We start from the raw sequence: 20,279 nt of genomic DNA on the forward strand, positions 1-20,279 counted from the left end.
TTTAAATTTAATTTTTCTGGGTAACTGATTTATCATCAGACTTTGCATTGCAGCCTATTTATGTTAGCTGCTGAAACTATCAAATCTGACATCACTCCTTAATAAACACTTATCCTGACTAATAAAAATATCCAAACCACAAAAAAACCCACAAATGCATCAGGTACCTTCCAACCACTGCAAAAGCTACCAGCATGCTTCACAGCCCAATTCCAATAAATGCTGTCCATGTGTATCACTATTCTATAAAACTGTCCTGTGCACTGATTTGCATTAAATCCTGCATTGTTTACACATTTATTGTCAATTTCATATATAAAAATCTCACCAGAATGATGATATGTATGAGAAAGGAAAGCAAACCTTTTTCAGGTAACATTGGTGATGCACCTGCAGTGTCTCAGCAATAGTTTGAGACTGGGCACAGGTCTTTTGTGAGATGCAGGTAAGAGAAGCCTCACTCTGTTTGCTTGGTTACTTGTCAGGTCTTGCTGCCCACCCTCCATTACACCATGTTAGACATTACCTGTGCTAATTAAGTGTTATACAAAATGCACCAGACTGATGCAATAATCACTGTCTGTCACTGGACTGTCAGTTTTCATCAACAATGATCTCATTACCTTATTTACAGCTTGGTAAAGCACTGTTTTCTGCCCTGGTCTAACTCACTGACTCAGGCAATGTCCCATGGCAGATGCTGTGATTTTCTTCCAATGTCAGCAATCACAAAGCCTAGAAACTCAGCCTCCTTTTTTTCCCCATTTCTTTGGGTGTAAAGAGAAAAACAGCTGATAATGAAATAACCTATTCTTTTTTTCAATGGCACAAGTACTATCCTGAGTATATTGAGAATACCTTAATCTACTTACAGCCATGCAAATTCAATGAAGTCAATTTTCCCAACAAATTCAGACAAAGACAGAACAATTTAATGATTTGTAAAGAAAAGGCTTTGTCTTCCTTATCATCAGTTACAGGGCTTACCTGAATTAACTTCTGGAACAATAAAAGAACCCCTCACAAAAGAAACATGCCTTATACATTTGAACATTTGTTTCTTCATCTTGATTCAAGTGGCAACCTCTGGGTTTTGTTAAATAGTTGATACCACAGGTCTCCCTCATCATAGTTCTGCTCACCACAAGAGCACCCACACCTGATCAAGCCAGACTCTTACTTTGATAAACTGAATTGATTCAGATTCTGAATTTGTCCCTATGGAGTGCTTGCCACAATACCAGGCATTTGCAAAGCTTTTCTTTAGAGCCTGTGCAATTTGTAAAACATTCTTCCTGAACTGTGGGCACCAGAGCCTGACTGTGACCACGGCAGTGAAGAACCTCTCTCCTCCTACTCAAGTTTCCTCCTGATTCTACACCAGAAACACACCTTATCCTATCATCATTGTGGGATCTCAGAAAAGCCCAAAATCTTCTCTGTTGTTCCTGATTCCTGGAGGAATTCCTCCTGACTCCTGTTTTGTAAGGCTTGTCTCTTGGAAGGCCAAACCAAACATATTTGAGGGCAGTACCTGATATAAAGTATTACCTGACTGCAGATGAAGATTTACCAAGGCTTGCAATAATTTCTGTTCATGATATGTCAGAACTGAAGATTAGCCATTTATCAGAGTAGAGACATAATCTGATTTTAAATAAAATACATAGAACATGTATCAGATTAGTTTAAAAAGTGAACATCATGCATTATGCTGCAAATTGAGATGTTCACGTGATGTATTTTACAAACCATAGCATGTGGTTCTAATTGCAGGTGAGGCAAGAGTCAAATGTGATGTAACTTCTCATATTATCCTTTCTTCCAGTTTCACACACCAGTAGCTGTTAATTCTACAAAAGATAAGATTTTGCTGCCTAGGTGATGCAAGATGTGGAAACAAGTAGGAATTATTCTCTGTCCCTACCTAGAAATCTCTCTGTTGCCATCTGAACTGGAAAGTGAGGCTGCTGGAGTAAAGCAGGAAGCCTTTGAAGGGCAGCCAGGGAGCTCAGTGCCATTTAGGGAAGCATTGCTCCTACAGCAGGCAGCTCTCCCAGCCAGAGGCAGGCAAGCCCCAGAGCTAACTTAACTCCTTCACAACAAAAGGTTACTCTGGAGACAGCAAAGCTCAAAGTGAACCCACAATGAGGAGAAGATTTTGAATGAATTGCTAAGGGGTCTACTCTTTTATGGTTTTAAAAAGGAACTTTCAAACTTAGGAGCAGCACTAATACAGGCCAGGACTGATGGAAGGGATCTCTGGAGACAGTCAGGCCTGGTCAGCTGGAGCAGCTTGTTCAGATCATCTGTGAATATCTCCACAGACAGAAATCCCATAACTTCTCTAGGCAGGCTGTTCCAGTGTTTGGTGGTATTTGCTGCATGGGATAAACATGGTACAAGTAGTTCTGATGTAGCTAGACCTTAACTGCCTGGATTGTGTCTGCAGTGTCCCTGTCTTCTAAATACAGCAAATATAGATACAGAGATATACATATATATCTCACTAAATCAAAAATAATTGATTAGATTTAGGAGTAATTCACCACAAAGATACAGATTTTAATTTTCCTCCTTAGAGGAAGAGTTTGTAGATGTTAGCATTGCACTTAGGATATTTGTCCTCCCCACACTTTATAAACAACACCTAATTAATGATTTAATAGCAGAATGCACTAATAAGCTTGCCACTAATTCGAATTGCATTCGAAAATGCAACACTTTTCACTGAATGTCTAAGGAATGCATGCACCTAAGGGTTTAAAGCTTAGTCCTTGATCCCTGAAACCTGTGTGGACATGCCAAAGCCCCTGTACTCATGAACCATCTCAACACAATCAGTTTACTCTTGGCCAAGTGCTTAATAAGTTGCTGTGTTTACAGGATTGGGATGTTCAAAAAACATGTGTGCGGATATCCTGGAATGTAAATAAATGAGAGATTTTGTTGTTCTAGAAAACCTGGCTGTAGGAATCCCTGAATTCACAGTACTGCAAAATCAAAATGCTTGAGAAAATTCAGCTGATAATACTGACACTGTGCATCAGGAGATGCTGTTTATCTTGCTCCCTTATCTTCCAGAGAAGCCCTGCATCCATGGATCTCTTTAATGAGTCGGGAATTCAGTAATCTGTGAGTAGTACCTGCAGGACATTCAGATCTCATTGGGAAGGAGCAAAAGTAAACTCTTTGTCTAGGATAAGAACACTTTCAGCCAAAAGAAGATGGGTACAAATATTTTGGCAGTTATTGATGCTCTAAAATAAAAAGCCCTATCTTTTGCTGAAGTTAAGAAAAATATTGAATTTTTCTTACTCCTACTAAAGAAATTAGGTAGTTTGCTTTCTATTTTAAACCTCTTTGACAAAAGTTCCTCCAAAGAGATAGAAGAACCTTTCTTTTAAAAATCATTATAGATGTTTATCACTAAGGACAGTTAAAATTAAAATTACTGCTTTAAATTACAGAAAAACAAACCTTTGGGTTTGTTTTGTTGAATCTTCACTTTCTTGATTACGATCTCTGAATGAGACTCTGTATCTTTATTTTCTGTAAATCAATATTAAACAGTTAGACATTAAAAGCTCCCCTTATGAAGATGCATTGAGCTGTTCAGAAGATGTGACCCAGTTCATGTGTTGCTCTGTGAGAGTCCACTCACCTAGATTGCTGTATGTAGCACTGCAGGCACTCAGATCAGGAGAATTTGGGGTCTCCTCTTTCTCCTCCGGGGCCGGCGGCGCGCGGGCAGACGAGGCCGGGATGACGGAGGCGCTGCCCCCATTGTCCTGCTTCACAAACACGGCTCTGGGGACACGAGGGGACAGCTCCTCCAGGGCGGGGTCATCGGGCACTTGACTGAAACAGACACAACAGAGTCACCTGCAGAGTCCAGCTGGGCACGGGATCCTGCTGGCACAGCGCCAGGCACTCAGCCTCTCCAGGAAGGGGAATGAACTGGGAAAGAAACAAGTTCTTTCACCCTCCTGTTCTAACAACAATTATCTACAGTTTTTATTTTCCTGAATGAGAAGAAACAACTTGTGACTGAAATAGCAACACGCCAGTTACTATTATCATGATTATATATAATTTAATATAATTTAATAGTTCATGCCTTTGATATGAAAGGTACAATAAAATGTTTTACAGCTTGGCTACCAACAACATCCCTACTCATAAATATGTAGCATGATTCTGAGTGAAGTGTGTGGGACTCAGGACAGCAGCAGAGTTTAAGGTGCTTTGTACCAGGGCAAACAATTATGCCTCAAATATAACAAGTAGAGTAAGGAGGATTAAGTCCCAATAAACGCATAAAACTTCAGAGATACATTTTCACATACTGGTAGGATTTGGGGAACTAACACTGGGAAATAGACCTCATTTAGGCCAATAATCTCTTTGCCATATAAAATTATCTACCATTAAAATCCACCTGCATTAGGCCAACTGCAAAAGGCACTGAAGACATTGCTCTGTGCCTGCTCTTAGCTATGAAGTTTTAATCAAACTGTGATGACTTACAGCACAGAATCTGAAAATCGTGCACTCAGATGGTTTCCATGGATATATTTATTGCAGTATAATTTAAAAGTTGAGCATTATATGCATGAAAAAAATGTGGAGATTTAATAAAACCCCACAATCACACTTAAAATATAGCAGCAATTATCAATAATATGCCACAAAAACATGTCAGAGCAAAAATATTTTCATGCCTTTATGTTCTCTCACTTGCAGAAACAAATACTCATTACAGGCCAAATCTCAGGAGCATATGTGCTGTTTGCTAGTTCTCATTACTACAGCCTGAACAAATGCAACAGCAAGAATTTGAACTACTTGTGACTTTCATTAGGGACAGGAGTAACACACTTCCACCAAAAAAATGATCAGCACATCGGGTATCTGTAGAGATAGCTATTTTTTGTGATAAGGATTTCAAACTTCCACAAAGAGTTAACATAAATGATAGGTATATTTCTGTGGCAAAGCCAAAATCCTGGAAATCCTGGGGCACAATCTTGTAGCAATCCCAAGTACAAAATTCAAACATGCCAATGCTCTGCATGACAAGACCCAGGACGGTGCAGTGTGCACATGCTGTTTCTGCTCAGAGTCATGGATTTTAACTGCAGGCTGACACAAACCAAACTCATTAGAACTTGTTAGTAAAAGAGAAAAAATGGCATAAGTTCAAAAAGATGTAATCTTTAATCAGCGTTCATTTTTTGTTCAATTTTAGTACCATGCATAGGAATGGTGTGAAGAACATTCCATGTGCCATAAATATATCCACATGAAAGTGTTCACCTCGGGAATTTCAGAGTAAAGCAGACGTAAAATTAAAGCAGTAACAAGGCTCTCAGGATAATTTAACTGAAGACTTGTAGTTGCTGTAAATAATATACATACCTGCATTCCTCAACAGGAATGTTTTCTTTAAGAAGAAATAGGTTCTAATAGCTCCACAGTTCTGCCATTGCCACAAACCAGGAATTACCATCTCAAAGGAACTTTTTTAGTATCACTTGGTGAGGTAAGAACATACTCATTCTCCAAACCAGACACATGCAAGCACATACACTAAACCTAAGCTCAGAAGCATTTTGCCAAAGTAAACCAACAGCTAGAAAGGAAGAAAGAAAAAAATACCAACTCACCCACTGTACTCACTCACACAATTCCCCATTAAAGGAAATTCTTTCAGGGCCTTCTTGAGTCTTTTAATCATGTCTTGAAACTCTGGCGAGCCATTGATTCCACAGTGTTCTGGTGTGCTACAAGTTGTGCAAGCTGTGAGCAAGAGGGCTGAACTCTGCACAGAGTGATACACCTACTGCACCTTAGTGTTTACCTTCGGGGGCTGGGCCCTGCCAAGGCCCCGCAGCCGGGCACATCCCGCCCTGCCTCCTTAACTCCTGCACTGCCTCCCTGCAGGGCCAGCAGCTGCATCACTGCTCTGGAATGAGGGAATGGCCTTACTCATGCCTACTGCCCTGCTGCAGCACGGCCAGCTCTCCAGAGGAGTGCTAGCAAGTAACACTAACCTATTGTTAGGAGTAAGAGAGTATCTCCAATCTGTGCTGGGTGCCTCAAAAGAATACATTTTAAACCGCAGCAATTAGAGGTCAGGCCATGAAAGCCATGGGGAAATGCATCCCAGTATCTTAACGCTGAGGACACAGAGACTGAGCTTATGTACTGAGTGCAAATGTCAAACCCTTCAGTGGTGCTGGCAGGACACACAGCAGGAATAAAAGGGGGAACCATCCTCACTCAGGGAGCTACAAGAACCAAATCCCCAGTTCCTTCATGAACTAAAGAGTTAAAATGACTGGTTTTTTGAGGAAAGCTGATAAACAGGCACTTAGCTCAGACGAGAACCATTAAAGCCTGATTTTGTGTAACCTTCTATCTGCTTGTTGGTAGCAAGTCATACTTGAAGCTATCTCCTTATTTGGGATATTTATAGATATTTTGCCAGGATGGATTCTTTGATGCCTTGCATAAGAGTACATATTTAGCATCTACCATAGTGGGCGCAGCTCCTCTGTCCAAGTCTTTTCCTCTTCCCTTTTTATTTCAAAAACAAACTCCACAGAAATTAATTATCTTAGAGACCTCTGCTCCTTGGGCACGAGTGGTTGAAGCTAAACAACTATTCAGTTAGTGGAGGAAGCAGCCCTCTGCACGCAGAGAACGTGTTTGTTTTCCTAAGCAGCTGAGATCATGTGAAGCAACAAAACTTGCCATAAAAATGACTGTCCTTCAGACAACACCCCACTGAAATCAAACACTTGACATTCACGTGTGCATGGACTCAAAGCTCTTTTACAAATGTTATTTTTCTGCAGGGACAAATGCCTCTCTTTCCTTCAGGCTCTCCTCCTGCACGGTTTTTGGAGGATAGCCAGAAGATGATGTGGCCTAACTCGCCTGGGTCTTTTGGGAACAGCAGGATCCAGAAAGCTGCCTGTGTAGCAAGTTAATTTTGGTGAGGACACTGGAATCACAGCTCTTGTGTGACCTGCGTTCTCCTCTATGCAGAGCACGCCTGCTCAATTAGAGTGATTAATAAAACAGCAAATGAATATGAGGGAGATAAAGTGGAACACATAGAAGAAGTGATTGTGAGTGTGTATTCCTAAATTAGGGTCAGATCCAGAGGTCAAGGTGAGGGAGCCCAGTTCTGTGCAAGACAGCACATAAATCCCAGTGGCAGGAATTAGTGACAGAAGCAGAGAAAAGCTGATATGGCCCTGGAGCCAGCACAGACTGATCTGCTCCCCAAGTGGACATTGGCACAGCAGCCATCAATGGCAGCTGTACAGCTGGAGATGACAAGGAAGAGGACTGTGTTTTACACACACAAAAACCCAACTGTGCAATTTGTAGCTATATTAGTTTCAAAGGGAGTGCTTTGGGATGCCCTCAGGCCCTGCACTTTTAAGCTGATAAAGCCAATATAAAGCCTAAACTGACTGAATGATGCTGGAGGAAAAATGCAGAGGTTAATGGCTGGAGGGAGGTCAGAGGCTGCCTTCCCCAGGAACTTCTCACAACACTGATCACTTTATTCCTGCAGAACACTAAGCAGAGACAGCCAGTGCCCAGGTTTCAGTCACAGGGCACTATGGATATAGAAAACATTCCAGTGGCTCCTGCAGCTCAGCCCCTCCTCATCACCACAAAGAGTCACTGAAGAGGAAAGCGAAACAAACTTCTCAAATGACAACCTGAAACAACTAAGCCATGAAGTTTATTCCTGATTCTGATTATTGAGAAGCTGGCTTAGTCCTGAAGCTTTAGAATTTTTTTTTTTTTAAGATCTTGTATAATGTGATGTTTGCACGGATAAAGGGAGTACACTTGATAATCCAGTAAAGACATCCTGCTAAGCTCTTTAGTGTCACTGAAACTTAATGGCAATGAGTTTCACAGATTAACTGTGCATTATAAAGAAGATATTTTTCTTTATCAATTTTAGGTTCTCAGCCTTTCCATTTTAGACTGTATTAGAGGAGTTAAGAACAATAATATATGATTTACCATTTCTTAATCTAGATTTATAAAATAATAAATGGTAAAGTACCTTCTACTTGGATCTTTAACACCCCTTGGTGTTTACAAGTTCTCACATAAAATGCTACCAAACTACATGCATATGCAGAATTTCCAATTCTGTTAGAACTGGAAAATGTTCTAGAGAAAAATCTCACCAATTTTTAATTGATGAAATGGTAGAAGATATCTAGTTAATACTTTTAAAAGCATTCCTGAGTTAGGTAGCTAAGGCTTGCTGATACCTAGATAAGAAGAGCCCTAACATGTGTTTGACAAAAAGGAAGAGCTGATCCACCTTAAATTTTCAGGGAGAATTTCTCCCATTTCAGTAACTTGCTCAAGCAAGGAATTTCTTTTCATTTCTAACATCAGTGAATTCTCATCACTTTACTTGGGCTGTACCTAAAAGGTTCTGGGTTCATGTGAGAACCTCACCCTAAGAGTTGTACCAGAAACCCTCCAAATTGGGAAGGACTTTGCTTTAAACAGAGCCCCACTGTGATTTCACAGATTTTGTTATCTTCCCAAGCAGCTTCTGAAGCAGCTGTGGAATCTGCAGGGCTCGATCAGTGGAAAGTGGAATGTGGCAGTGGCAGTTATTCCTGCCTGTCTCTGGATGAAATCCTGATCTTAATGTATGAGCACATTTTTGAAGAACAGTGATTCCCATTGTTTCTATGAAATGATCTTTTACAGCACTCATACTCCTCTATACAGAAGTCAGATCTATCAGTTATAAATCCTTTTGCAAAAGTTAACACAATCTTAGGAATCAGATTGGTGAACACAAATTTAGCTGTGAAGAATTGCTTCCTTATCTGAACCAGAACAAAAGAAATATACAGACCTCACTACCTGAAGGAAATATTTCAGGAAAAAGAGTTTTACCTTCACATCATCCAAGACTGGCCCACAGATCCCATAAAGGAAAGTTATGGCTGACTTGCAGCTGTGAAAGGAAACTCCTGAGTTTAACCTGTGACTGAAATGGAGATGGCTGTGCCCAGATCAGATTAGTTCAGCTCTGATGTGCTTTATGAAGACAGCCCAGGAAGCAGCAGGACTCTGTGTTGCACTTTGCTTTTAGGAAATGTCTCAATCTAACAAGCTGCTGCTGGGTATGAGCACTGATGTCTCAGTGAGGGAGAGGAGAAGCCTTTATCTTGTGAAACTCCAATAGGAACACTCTGATCTCTAAGATAACAAAGCCTTTGAAGGATCTTTTTCTTCAACTTGTGATGAGTGGATTGCAGCTGCGCTGTACCACCTTCATCAATTACAGTGACTCAGGCCAGAAATACAATGTTATCTTTTGGTCAATTTTAGGTTTTGTGCCTGAGAACAACTGCTGCTTCATGAACTAAAGGTGTTCTCATTCTAATTAATGATAAAACTGACATGACTGCTGATTTTTAGCAAATGTTAATCTATCTAGAAATTTTTGGTAAATTTAACATATATCATTATTTACTAGCTCCTTTTGAACCAGCTTATGTGCATCCTGCCATCAAACAGAATTTATCACACTGAGAAACCAAAACCAAGTTCCTTTGTATAACAGAGAGAGAATTTTCAGCTTTCTGACTATTTTGCAAGTGCTGTTCAAAGGGAAAACTGACCTTTCTAGTGATAACTTGAAATACCTTTGGCCGTTTTGTGGTTGTGTTATCAATCTTCAGCAGCTTTATAATCCATGGCAAAGTAAGGAAATACTGGATCTTCATTTAATTTACTTTCAAGACCCCCCAGTAATTTGACATTTTTAAAGCTTATCTTATTTTCCAGGTCATCAGTTTGTTTTTTCAGAGAGCTGGTTGTTCTTGGCATTCTGAGTTAGGGAAGTGTCCTGTTCACTGATTGCTATCTTCAGGTCATCCATTCTCTTCTCAACCTTTTCAGGCTTAACTGAACATTCTAAACTCTTTTCCATGCACATGTTTTAGCCTGAATTACACCTAACCTTGTACTAATACCTGCAGGGTTAACAGAAAACAAGCTTCTCATGGGTTATGCCTCCTGCTTGTGCAAAAATGGCATTTAGAAATCCTGATTCTCACCTGCTGGGATATTAAAAACAAAAGCCAAACCCCTTAAAGAACAATAAAAACCTTCAATTTTGTGGCATTATAAGGTTTCACTTGGTCTCATTAGCAGCATTAAAAAGTATTAAAAAACCCAAAATAACTCAAGATACCAAGAACTGAAACATAAAGCTACCCCAGTGCCCAGTGCTCCCACAACTCTGCACCTCAGCATATTTTCTTTGAAATTTGTAGAAACCAGGGAACAATACTGGCAGAATGAGGAAATTCCAATTCTAACATTTGGAAAATTCCAGTTTTCACTGGAGAAAATTCTGAGACATAGTTTTAACCAACATCATTGTAACTTGAAGATAACTAAAGAGTAAAGATGCTTTTTGGAATAAGTGAATGAGAGATCAGTGAGCCTTTGCCTTCCAAAGGAGGGGCAGAAGGAATCCCAGCCACAGTGCAAGAACAGGACACATTCCAACAGCACCATCTCCAGGGCAGTGCAGGAATCCCTGCCAGGCTGCTCCTGCCCTGGCACCACCCAGGGCACTCCTGCCCCATCCCTGCACAGCACCCAGCTGATGTGGCTGAACAGTGACTGCAAAGCTCCTTCTCCCTTGGATCTCTGCTGGCTCACCAGAGCACAGGAACTGGCCTGCCAGCACAAGAGCAGGGCCCTGAGAGGTGGGAGCAAGGGAACCTCCTGATGGCACTGGAACCAAAATCAGCCTCACTTTCTCCAGCCTTCCCCAGAGACAGGAGAAAAAAAAAAACAGGTTCCTGTAAAGGGGCTTGAGAGCACAAACTCCTGCAATCCTTTAATGTGCCTTCTAAAGGTTACTACTATTGGTTATTGGTGGGCTGCTTCTCATCAATTCATTTAGGATAAATCTAGAAACTGCTTTCCTATCAAGGGTTATCTAGCACTTTTCTTGTATAGACAGTGGAGAAAATAAAGTTATTTCACTTTAGGACATGTGGCAGTCAGTTCATGGTAAGCTCTAACTATGCTCACATAGATATTTCTATTAGGTTAAAACTGGTTTTAGCTAAAATACACAGCAGTTTTCTTGTACAGAATATACAAAAAGAAAACCAAAAACCACTGTCATTATACATTTTCTGGGGCTCACACTTCACAAAATTTTTGATTTCCTCCCATTATGCTGTTGTTATAATGAAATAAATAATTCATGTTTGAGGCTACTTTGGAATTGGTTTATGCAATAACACTGCAAAACAAATTCTATCACATCCACAGCTGTGGTCCAGCACTCAGGGAATTTTACTCTGCCTGCATGACTGACTGCAGCTGATGTGACCAGCTCTTACTGGATCCAATACTGTCAGGGGACAAAGAACAGCCACTGCTAAAGGCCTTGAAAGACAGAGATAACACTGTTTTGTAGGTAGCCTAATTCTGTTACTACTTTTTTACAGGTTTTATTTTGGGAGCGCTGCAGTGATGTTGCAGTGTGGTTAATTAACATCTGTTGAATTCTTGGGCATGAGAGGCAAAGTTAGCACAGCACCTTCCACAAGTCACAGATCTTCTAATTTCTATTGTACTTCTCAATAGTTGCTTTCTATTTCTGCTGAGAAATTCTGAAGTTTCCCATAACACAGAAATACTTGCTTAAAGTAGAAATTCAAGAAAATGGATCTGATTCAATGGAACATGGCTATTGTGAGTCTGCAAGAAAAATTCTAAATATCAGGTACTGCTTCTAGTAAGCAGAAGAAGAAATGTATGTTTCACATCTTTTCTGGTATCTAACATAACCTAAAATATACCCTAAGTTACCTAAAACAAATATACTTTGAAAGAATTGCATTAAGGTAATAAAACTCCTCAGTATTTCCCTTTTGAGCCGCATATACAGGACAGTTCACAACTGAGTAAGAGACTAAAAGAGCAGAGTGGTACCTGGGGATTTTCTTGGGAGCCTGAGGAGGTGAGGAATGGCTGGCTGTGTTCTGTTCCGAGCTCTCTGGAGGTTTTTCCTGCGTTTCCCCCCTGTCCTTGGCCAGTGCCTCTGCGATTGCAGACTCCAGGCCAGCCTTGTGTGGCAGCTCCGCTCTCGGCTCCGCTTGTGCCGGCTCACACCTGTACATGAAAACGATCGACGGCTTCTCGCTCGACTCCGACTTGGCCTCGCTGAACCAGTGGTGCCGCTGCACCGGAGGAGGGGGCAGCATGTGGATGACAGTTCCATCCAGACCCACCAGCTTCCCCTTCTCCCTGTCCTTCTCTCTCTCCTCCTCATCGTCAGCTTTCCTGCGGCGGAAGAAGCTCTTGAACGATATCCAGCGTTTGGGTTTGGCATCGGGCCGCCGCCCCTCCGAGTGCAGGATGGACTCGGCCTCCGTCGACCTGGTGGGGCTGTTGGGCTTGGCCCAGTTGCTGAAATGCCTTTGCAGCAAGTTACTGGCGTGGTAGGGAGAGGAGGTGGAGCGTGGAGGGGGGAACGGCGGCGCCTGCTCTGCCTGGGGACTGGTGGCACTCGGGGTGGCTCGCGCCGGCTTTGGAGAGGGAGTGGCAGCTGGCTGTGAAAGGGGATCTTTCTGCATTTTAGTGCCAGCGTTCTCTGTCTTGGGGGACTCCACTTCAGGCTGTGATGTAAACAGAGACTTGGGTCGTACCAGGGTGCTTTTAGTAGCATCTCCCTCAGGGGGTAGGGAATACAGCTCTTCTACACTACAGGACTTGGGAGCAGACTGAGGTGTTTCTGGAGGAGACTGTGGAGGCTGGATAGAAGCCACAATCTGTGAGAGCACCGTGCTTGCGTTCTCTCTGCCGCTGCTGCTGCCAATGGAACCATCTGGGGTCACGTCTGCTCTGGCTGCAGGCTCTGGTGTTGCCTTCTGAACTCTGGATGGGGAGCTGTGGTCAGCACTGTGACTTCTCTTTGGGGATATCTGGCTTTTACTGAGGCAGCTGTTGAACTCTTGGACCTTTTGAGCCACAGAGCCCAGCCTGCATTCAGAGCTATTGGCCACCCCCTTTGCTTGGGGCAACTCAGTGGGTTTGCTGCCTATGGCTTCGGTCTCTTTACTTTCAGTTTCTATTTCTTCATAGGTATGGCTTATCACACTTGTAGTTTTATCTTTGATGGACAGCTCCCCACTGGTCCCTAGAAAACTTCTGTAGATGGCCAGGTTATCATAAGCATTTGGATTGATTACAATAGGAACTTTAATAGCATTTTTGGAACTCTTAGCATAAGTGGGCTCATCGTGAATGATAATTGGAAAAGGTGGCATGCCAGCATTGTTGTAACTGTTGAATTTGATTTCAGACAAATTAGGAGACTTAACTGGGATCGTTTTCGAAGAAACATTTGTAGCTGTAGGTGAAGTAGGAGCTGACTTGTAGCTTGTCTTTCTGGGAGGAACGGAAGGTCCTGAGCTGTTTCCAATCAGTTCCACCTTAGGTATCTTCTGTCTGGGACTCGTGCTAGAAGTCCACACTTCCTGGTATCTGATTGCACTGGACTTTTTCAGCTTAGCGTGCACACACACCGGGGACGCTGCAGAGGACGCGACAGGTGTGCCTGGGGTTACGGGTGAGCTCGGGCTAGACGATGCCTTTTTGGTTTCTGAGGTTTCAGTCTGATTCTCTTTACATTCACTGGTCATGGCAGCTGAGACATCCACTACGGTGTATGGCTTGCACACTGGTTGTTCCATATTCACCACCCTGTAAGGTTTAGCTTGCTCCTCCACAGGCACCAAATTAATAGTTACGGCTTGACCAGTGGCATCTGAAGAACTTTTATTCTCCTGCGTGTCGGTCTGCACAGCAATTTTGCCATCCTTCTCCTCCAGGCGAAGCGCAAGGACTGCCTTGTGAGTTTCCAGACCTTTCAGAGCATTTCTGGGTGCTTTTGGCACATCCTTCGCTTGTTGATTGTCACAAAGACTTTCGTATTCTGGTTCAATCACTTTGAGGTCCTGAGGAGTGCTCGGAGATAACCCTCCATTACAGAGCTTCTGGGAAGAACTGCTGGCTGTCCCAGAACGAGACTCTTCTGTCAAAGAAGAATCAGGAGATGTGGAATCAGAAGATACCATGCTCTGCATGCTCTCTTGCCCATAAAGAATCACAGTTTCTTCTCCGTAACCATTTAAAATCTCATCATAGCTGTCATCATAATCCACGGCACAGATCCGCTGCAGAGACTTGTTCCGAAGGGGCACAGTATTCCATTTTTTGTCAACACAGAACGGAACAGGAGACAGGGTGTTAGCTCTGAAATTAGCAAAGCGAGGTTGGCCCCTCATGCGGATTTCCATTGCTAACAACTCTTCATCACTTTCATCCCAGCTCTCGTGCTCTTCCTGCATGCTGCCAAAAAACGTGTCATCCTCACTCTCATCTCCACTGGAGAACTCTGGGTAACAGAAACGTCCACCTTCATTGCTTATGACTTCAGTGCTTCCACTCAGAATAACGTGCTTACTCTGTGAATCCTTCATTCCACCCACCATGCAGCTCGGAGGGATCTTCCTTTCTAAGGATCTTTTGTAGCAATTATTTATCCTTCCCAAGAAGGTTTCTCTTGAGTTGGTTTCATTTCCAGTGAGCTGAGGTGCGCTATCCAAACCCGCAATCTCCTTCAAAACTTCTGTCAGTCCGTTATTATTGTTACTTGGTACCTTACCCACGCTCTCGCTGTTGCCGTAAGGCCTAGGAACATGGCCGTACCCTTCGATCTCCTCCTCGTTATTGTTGTTCAGTGGTTTTTTGTTCAAGGCCGCCTTGTTGCGGTTCCAGCCCGCGGGCAGGGCTTTGTTCTCGCACTGCTCCAGCACAGCGAGCTCCCCGCACAGCCCATCAGCCACCATCATGGTGGGTTTCACGGCTATCGTGGGCTTCTTGGCCACGGGCGGCCGGAAGCTGCTGCTGCTCCTCCCGCGCTGCCCGCTGCTTTGGTTTGCATTGGCTTTCAGGTTTGCATGGGAGAGGGGCTTCTTCTCCGACACCGGGGGTAACTGGTGCAAGCTCTTGGGCTTGAAGCAGTTCTTACATTCACCGGGTTTCCAGACGTGCTCAGTGAAAGTGTTGCAAGCAGACATTTTCCCAGAGCTCTGCGCCTGCTGCCCTGCTGCTCAGTGCATGGTAGGAGTCTCATCCATGTGCTTCTGCTCTGTTCACGTAGTACAGGCACCTCCTCGGGCAGTGATCATGCTGGAAGGAAACAAAACACAATGAGAATGGGCAAAATCTGCTTGATCGGTATATTTTCCACACTAGGGACAATGTAGAAGGAGCAAGTAGCCTTTTGCTGACGTCTTCATTTACAAAACTACATAACTGAACTGCAAAACCAAATTGAGACTACCATTCTTCTCATACAAAAAGAATTAAAACTTTGGCAGCTAAGCCCTATGTTACTTAAAGCAGAGAGAGGGAAAAATGGCAATGACTGAGAATTTAGAGTAATTCTCTTGACTAGTTCAGGACCATTGACCTTTAATTTTGTCCAATAAAACAAATGCAGGAAGAGGACATAAACCCAAAGATTACCACACATTATGCTTTCACCGTAACTACTCAGACGTGAGATAGAAAAGCAAGAGTATGTTTACTCTCCTAAATGCAATTGAGATAATTTGTTTTAGCTTTGAATGTGAACAAGCTCAGCTTAAGTGAGAAAATATGTTCAAGCAATCCCAAGCTCTGCCATTTTAGCACTTTTTTCATCAGAGTTAAGTGATAACTGGAGAGGTATTTTGGCTGAACAGATAGGCTGTTCTGATGTCCTGAAAGAGTCAGATAAAAACACAGTGGAACTACTTTTTAGAAAGTCACTGTTTTTCCTCCTTTTGCTTACCACAATGGCAATAAACCACTCTGAAATCCTCAAAACAAAGCTAAGGATTTTTAGTCCCTGATTTGTTTCAAAGTAGCTTTTCTACCTAACCCCTCCAGAAATAACAACTGAAGAAGAACTGAAAATCTCTTTCAAAGTGAATCTTTTTATTTCCTGAAACAATCAGCCTTAAGTAAAAATCAAACATGAATCTGCTGTGCTTTATAGTCACCAGAGTATCCAGGATTTGAGAGTTTCATGAATTAATGCCTGAAGATTTTAAGCCTTCTGCGCCAAATCCGCAAGTCTGTTCTCTTCGTCACTGTTGCATAACTCAAATTATCAGAGACGTTTTACTGAGGTGAAGGGATTTCTATGTCCACTGCTCCTTTTGTAAACACAGGTCCTGGAAATCAATCCTGTTCTATTCTTGCAGGCCTTGGGGTGCAAACATCCGTGCTGCTCACCCAGGTGTACTGAGAGGGCACTGCTGGCAGGTTCAGCTGCAGCTCCCACAGAGCCTGTGCTGGGAGCCCAGCAACACAGAGGCTGTGCTGGAATTCAGCACGGGCACCACTGCCTTTCATCAGCGTGCAAACAGCATCATTAGGGGAGAGCTGACACCAGGAGGGCTTTGTCAGTCTCCTCACGTCCTGCTCTGTGTTTTGGCAAGGGCTGTCCTGTGCTGGCAAACCAACAGAGCAATCCCAATCCAACAGCAGATGGGGCTGGAGCCTAACTCTATTAGTGCCTGCAGACACAGCCCTGCTACCAGGGCTATCACATTTCATATGCTGACTAAATATGTTTCCAGACAAAGCTTTTTGCCAAAAAAGCCACTGCCAAAAGCTTTCTCTGTATGACCTAAGAGATAGAAACCCTGCCAGACTGAGATCTGCCCAAACTTTTAGACTTTATTTTACATATACAGAGTAAAATGCCTTTGAATGTTTCTTGATCTCTCTCAAGTTTTGTTGTTTCAACACCTTGCAAAGCCATATACTGTAAGCAGAAAAATTACATTAAGGAATAGTTCTAAAACCAGACAGAGAGCATGCACAAGAATTTTATACTCTGGTTAGCTCCCTCTTTTCATGTTTTAACAAACAAAAGCAGTGAAGTTACTAATGGGAACCTAAACTAAATGCTTTCTTGGAAAATATATTTCTCCATCACATAAAAGCTTTGAACGACCAATTTAAACAAAAGGGTTAGTGCTCGTGTGTGGGTTTTAAGATTTACCCATGTGATTTTATTTCTCTGAAATGGCATAAGCTGCACTTGCTCTAGAATCCCTTCACAAGGCAACAGTTTTATGGTGTTCCAGGCTAAGCATTTCCTGCTGGAAACAGGGGAACACTGGGAAAGCTCTGCAGTGCCCACCTGCCCTCCTGATGTGTTACCTCTGCCTGTGTCACAACACACTGGTCACTCTCCTTTGCTCTGGCACTGATGCTGACACTTCTTCTAAGCCAGAGGAGGGTTACACTCAACCTGAAAATGGGAACTGCAGGAAACTCAGCAGAAGCACAGTTCTCCAGAGGGAGTAACAGCTCCAGCTCTGTGCTTTATCCCAGAACACTCCCTATGCACTAGCAGTGCTGCCTGCAGCAGTTTACTGAATCACACCTGGTGATTGTGGAAATGCACATGTGGAACCTGGACACTGACTATATATAATCCCTGTGTGGATATTTCAGCTCTTTTGGTCTCCCACAGCCAACAGAAGTGGTTTGAACAGGGCCTTGACCCCCAGGCTGATTTGTGACAGCCTGGAACAGAGGAGCCACTGAGTGCCCAGCTCTGTGAGCCCCAGCTGGGTTTGCAACTGGCTTGGGCACAGCAGGACGAGCAGTTCCTGTCACAGGCCCTGACACTGCTGCAGCTGCACCACAGAGGAAACAGCCACCTTCCAACTAGAGGAAATGGATCTTAAGAAAACAACCAAAACAATTCCAACACTGTGCTACTTTTGTACTTTGAAATCAGAAGCACTCCTACGCTATTTCAAATTAAATCCACAGTGACCTTTATATGTTGAAGCGAACATTTGCATTCTAAAAAAAAAAGTCAGTTTTTTCCTTGCTGAACAACTAAAAGCAATCTTTCTGCTGCTTTCCTCTCCTTTAAAAAGAATTGCATTTTCAACTACAGATTCCCTATTATGTGTTGTAATTATGGTGAGAGTGATTAGCAGTGATAAGAGAAATGAAATCTTTCAGTAGGCTCTGGCTCCCATGGCTGTCACCAGCAGCTGCAGCATGGCAGGGGGCAGCAGAGGCCATTGAAGGGACTGAAAATGCACATAAATACAAGGAACACATCACCCTGACATTGTTCCTTGTTGGATTCCTACACTATCTCCAAAGCAGGGCAACGAGAGATCCAAGCAGTGACACCTCAGATCTCTCCAGCTGCAAGTGACCAGGTGTCTTTTCTTCCCTCCTTCCACTGACACTCCATGTAGCTGCTAAGGAACAGGAATGTGCACCCTGCACAGCTCCTGGCTCTTCTGAAATGAGCAGTTCAGATGACAAAACTTACTTGAAGATGCTTAATCTACGCAAAATCAAGGCAATGACAGGATGTTACTGACAGAACCGCATCAGACTGTAAAGAAGGTATTAATAGCAAATACATAACATCAACAGTCTGCATTTCATCCCTGTATCTCAGAGCCTTTTATGTAAGTTGATAAACAGAACTATTCACAATTTATACAGGGAACCACTGCAGTGCAGTGACGTTAAGGAACTAAAATTCACCCAGTGAGTCAGTGTCAGGAGCAAGTACAGACAGACAACTTCTGCTCCCAACAGCAGATCGTGATACCTCATTCACTGAATGGTTGAGTCAGCACAGATAATTTATCAGCCTTAAAGGCCAAACCATTCTTTGTGTATATGAGACTAGTGCTCCTCATTCCAGCAGGTACATGGCTGTGCACAGGGGGGCTGAGCCTGGCCCTGTTGAGTTGGTATCAAGCAGTCAGAAGGCAAAAGCATATTTCAGTTTTCAGGTCAAAGGGAGAAGATGACAGATTGGGAGTTGCAGTGCAAAGATGAAGCAGGGATCAGCAGAGATACCCTCATGTCAGGAAGCCTGCACAGCAATGCAGAAATGTCTCTGGCTCTTTTATTTGTTGACATCATCTTTGCTGAGTGCATGAAGGTAGCAATAAACATGCATTTCAGGCATTTTGCTTTTGTTCTAGGTAATTTCAGGCTGGCAGGTCTCCTTTGGATGCATGCTGGCTGAATCACAATGAAGGCCTTCTCCAGTAATACTTTATACTAAAATAATCCAATTAAAAAGAACTTAATTGGTGTGCAACATTCCCTACAATTTCAACATTTTAAAAATGAATAGTCTCGGTAAGTACCAGATGGTGACATGCACTAATTAATCAGGCCTGTTCAATGAACAGCATATGAAAATGAATGCACCTATTAGACAAGTGTTTGCAATGCTGTGTGCTGCAAAAATCTGCCCCCACTGAAAGGCTGGGATTTTCCTGAGCTGCAACAGCACCCTCTGGTCTCCTCTGGGATCACCCCATCCTGGCACAGGATTCCTTGGGTTGTCCTCCTCCAGGGAAAATCCATTTACTTTCAGTACTCCTGTCCCTGACAATGGGGCTGCAATTTCTGTGCTGCAGAATAAACTGCATTGATCAGCCTTCTTGGGCACCCGTCCAGCCAGGGCTGCTGCACAACCACAAACCTCTCACCACTGCCAGGCCTGTCCTCAGACTGAAAAAATCAGCAGTGGGAATTCAGCCTGGGCTTCCTACACAGGAGTGCCCAAAGGCCACAAAACCACCAGGGCTTTGTGGTTTGTCTGAAGCACTTACAGGCATCTGGACACTCACTGATCATCACAAACGATGGTGCAAGTCTCATACAGCAGGGAAAGAGTGATGGTTGTTCTTTGTCAGGATCTAATATCTGTTTCTTTTAAATTTTAATGTAATCATAAACATTTTAAGAGACTGTTTCAAAAGCCAAAACTCATGCAGGACCTGCTTGGGTGGCAGTGGGCTGTGGAAATGCTCCCAGAGAGTGTCAAGCACTCACTTCACTCAGGCTATGCCAGGAAAAGCCATGGAACTAAAGAATGGCAAGAAGCACTATGGACTGGCACAGCTTTATTCCCAAAGTGAAGGATATTTGCTAAATACCAGCTCACTGCAGTACCAAGCCAGAGCTCTGACTCTGGCAGAGAGCACAGATGGGCATTTCCATAAATGCTGGGCATTACCACTTTGTTAAAAAAGAAAAGCTTTATCTTGCTGCAGATTCGGGTTTTTTCCTGTTTTACTATCTCACACTGCAACTTCTCTCCTTTAAAAAGAGCT

At 43.0% G+C, this 20,279-nt stretch overlaps 1 protein-coding gene across 5 annotated transcripts in view; it reads right to left on the bottom strand.

The window, feature by feature from the left end:
• PEAK1 (pseudopodium enriched atypical kinase 1) overlaps positions 1 to 20,279 on the bottom strand; it is a 104,242-nt gene that overhangs the window by 18,141 nt on the left and 65,822 nt on the right. For 4 of the 5 annotated variants that reach the window (XM_079318353.1, XM_079318351.1, XM_079318354.1 and 1 more), the window contains 3 exons: positions 12,034 to 15,297; positions 5,670 to 5,786; positions 3,665 to 3,861 (listed from right to left, as the gene is read on the bottom strand). In XM_079318353.1, the coding sequence (XP_079174479.1) occupies positions 3,665 to 3,861; positions 5,670 to 5,786; positions 12,034 to 15,185 (3,466 nt within the window). In that variant the 5' untranslated portion in view covers positions 15,186 to 15,297. The remainder of the gene's footprint in view (positions 1 to 3,664; positions 3,862 to 5,669; positions 5,787 to 12,033; positions 15,298 to 20,279) is intronic. The other variant, XM_079318355.1, reaches the window with a different exon arrangement.

This window comes from Erithacus rubecula, assembly GCF_903797595.1.
Source record: "Erithacus rubecula genome assembly, chromosome: 14".
NCBI lineage: Eukaryota > Metazoa > Chordata > Aves > Passeriformes > Muscicapidae > Erithacus > Erithacus rubecula.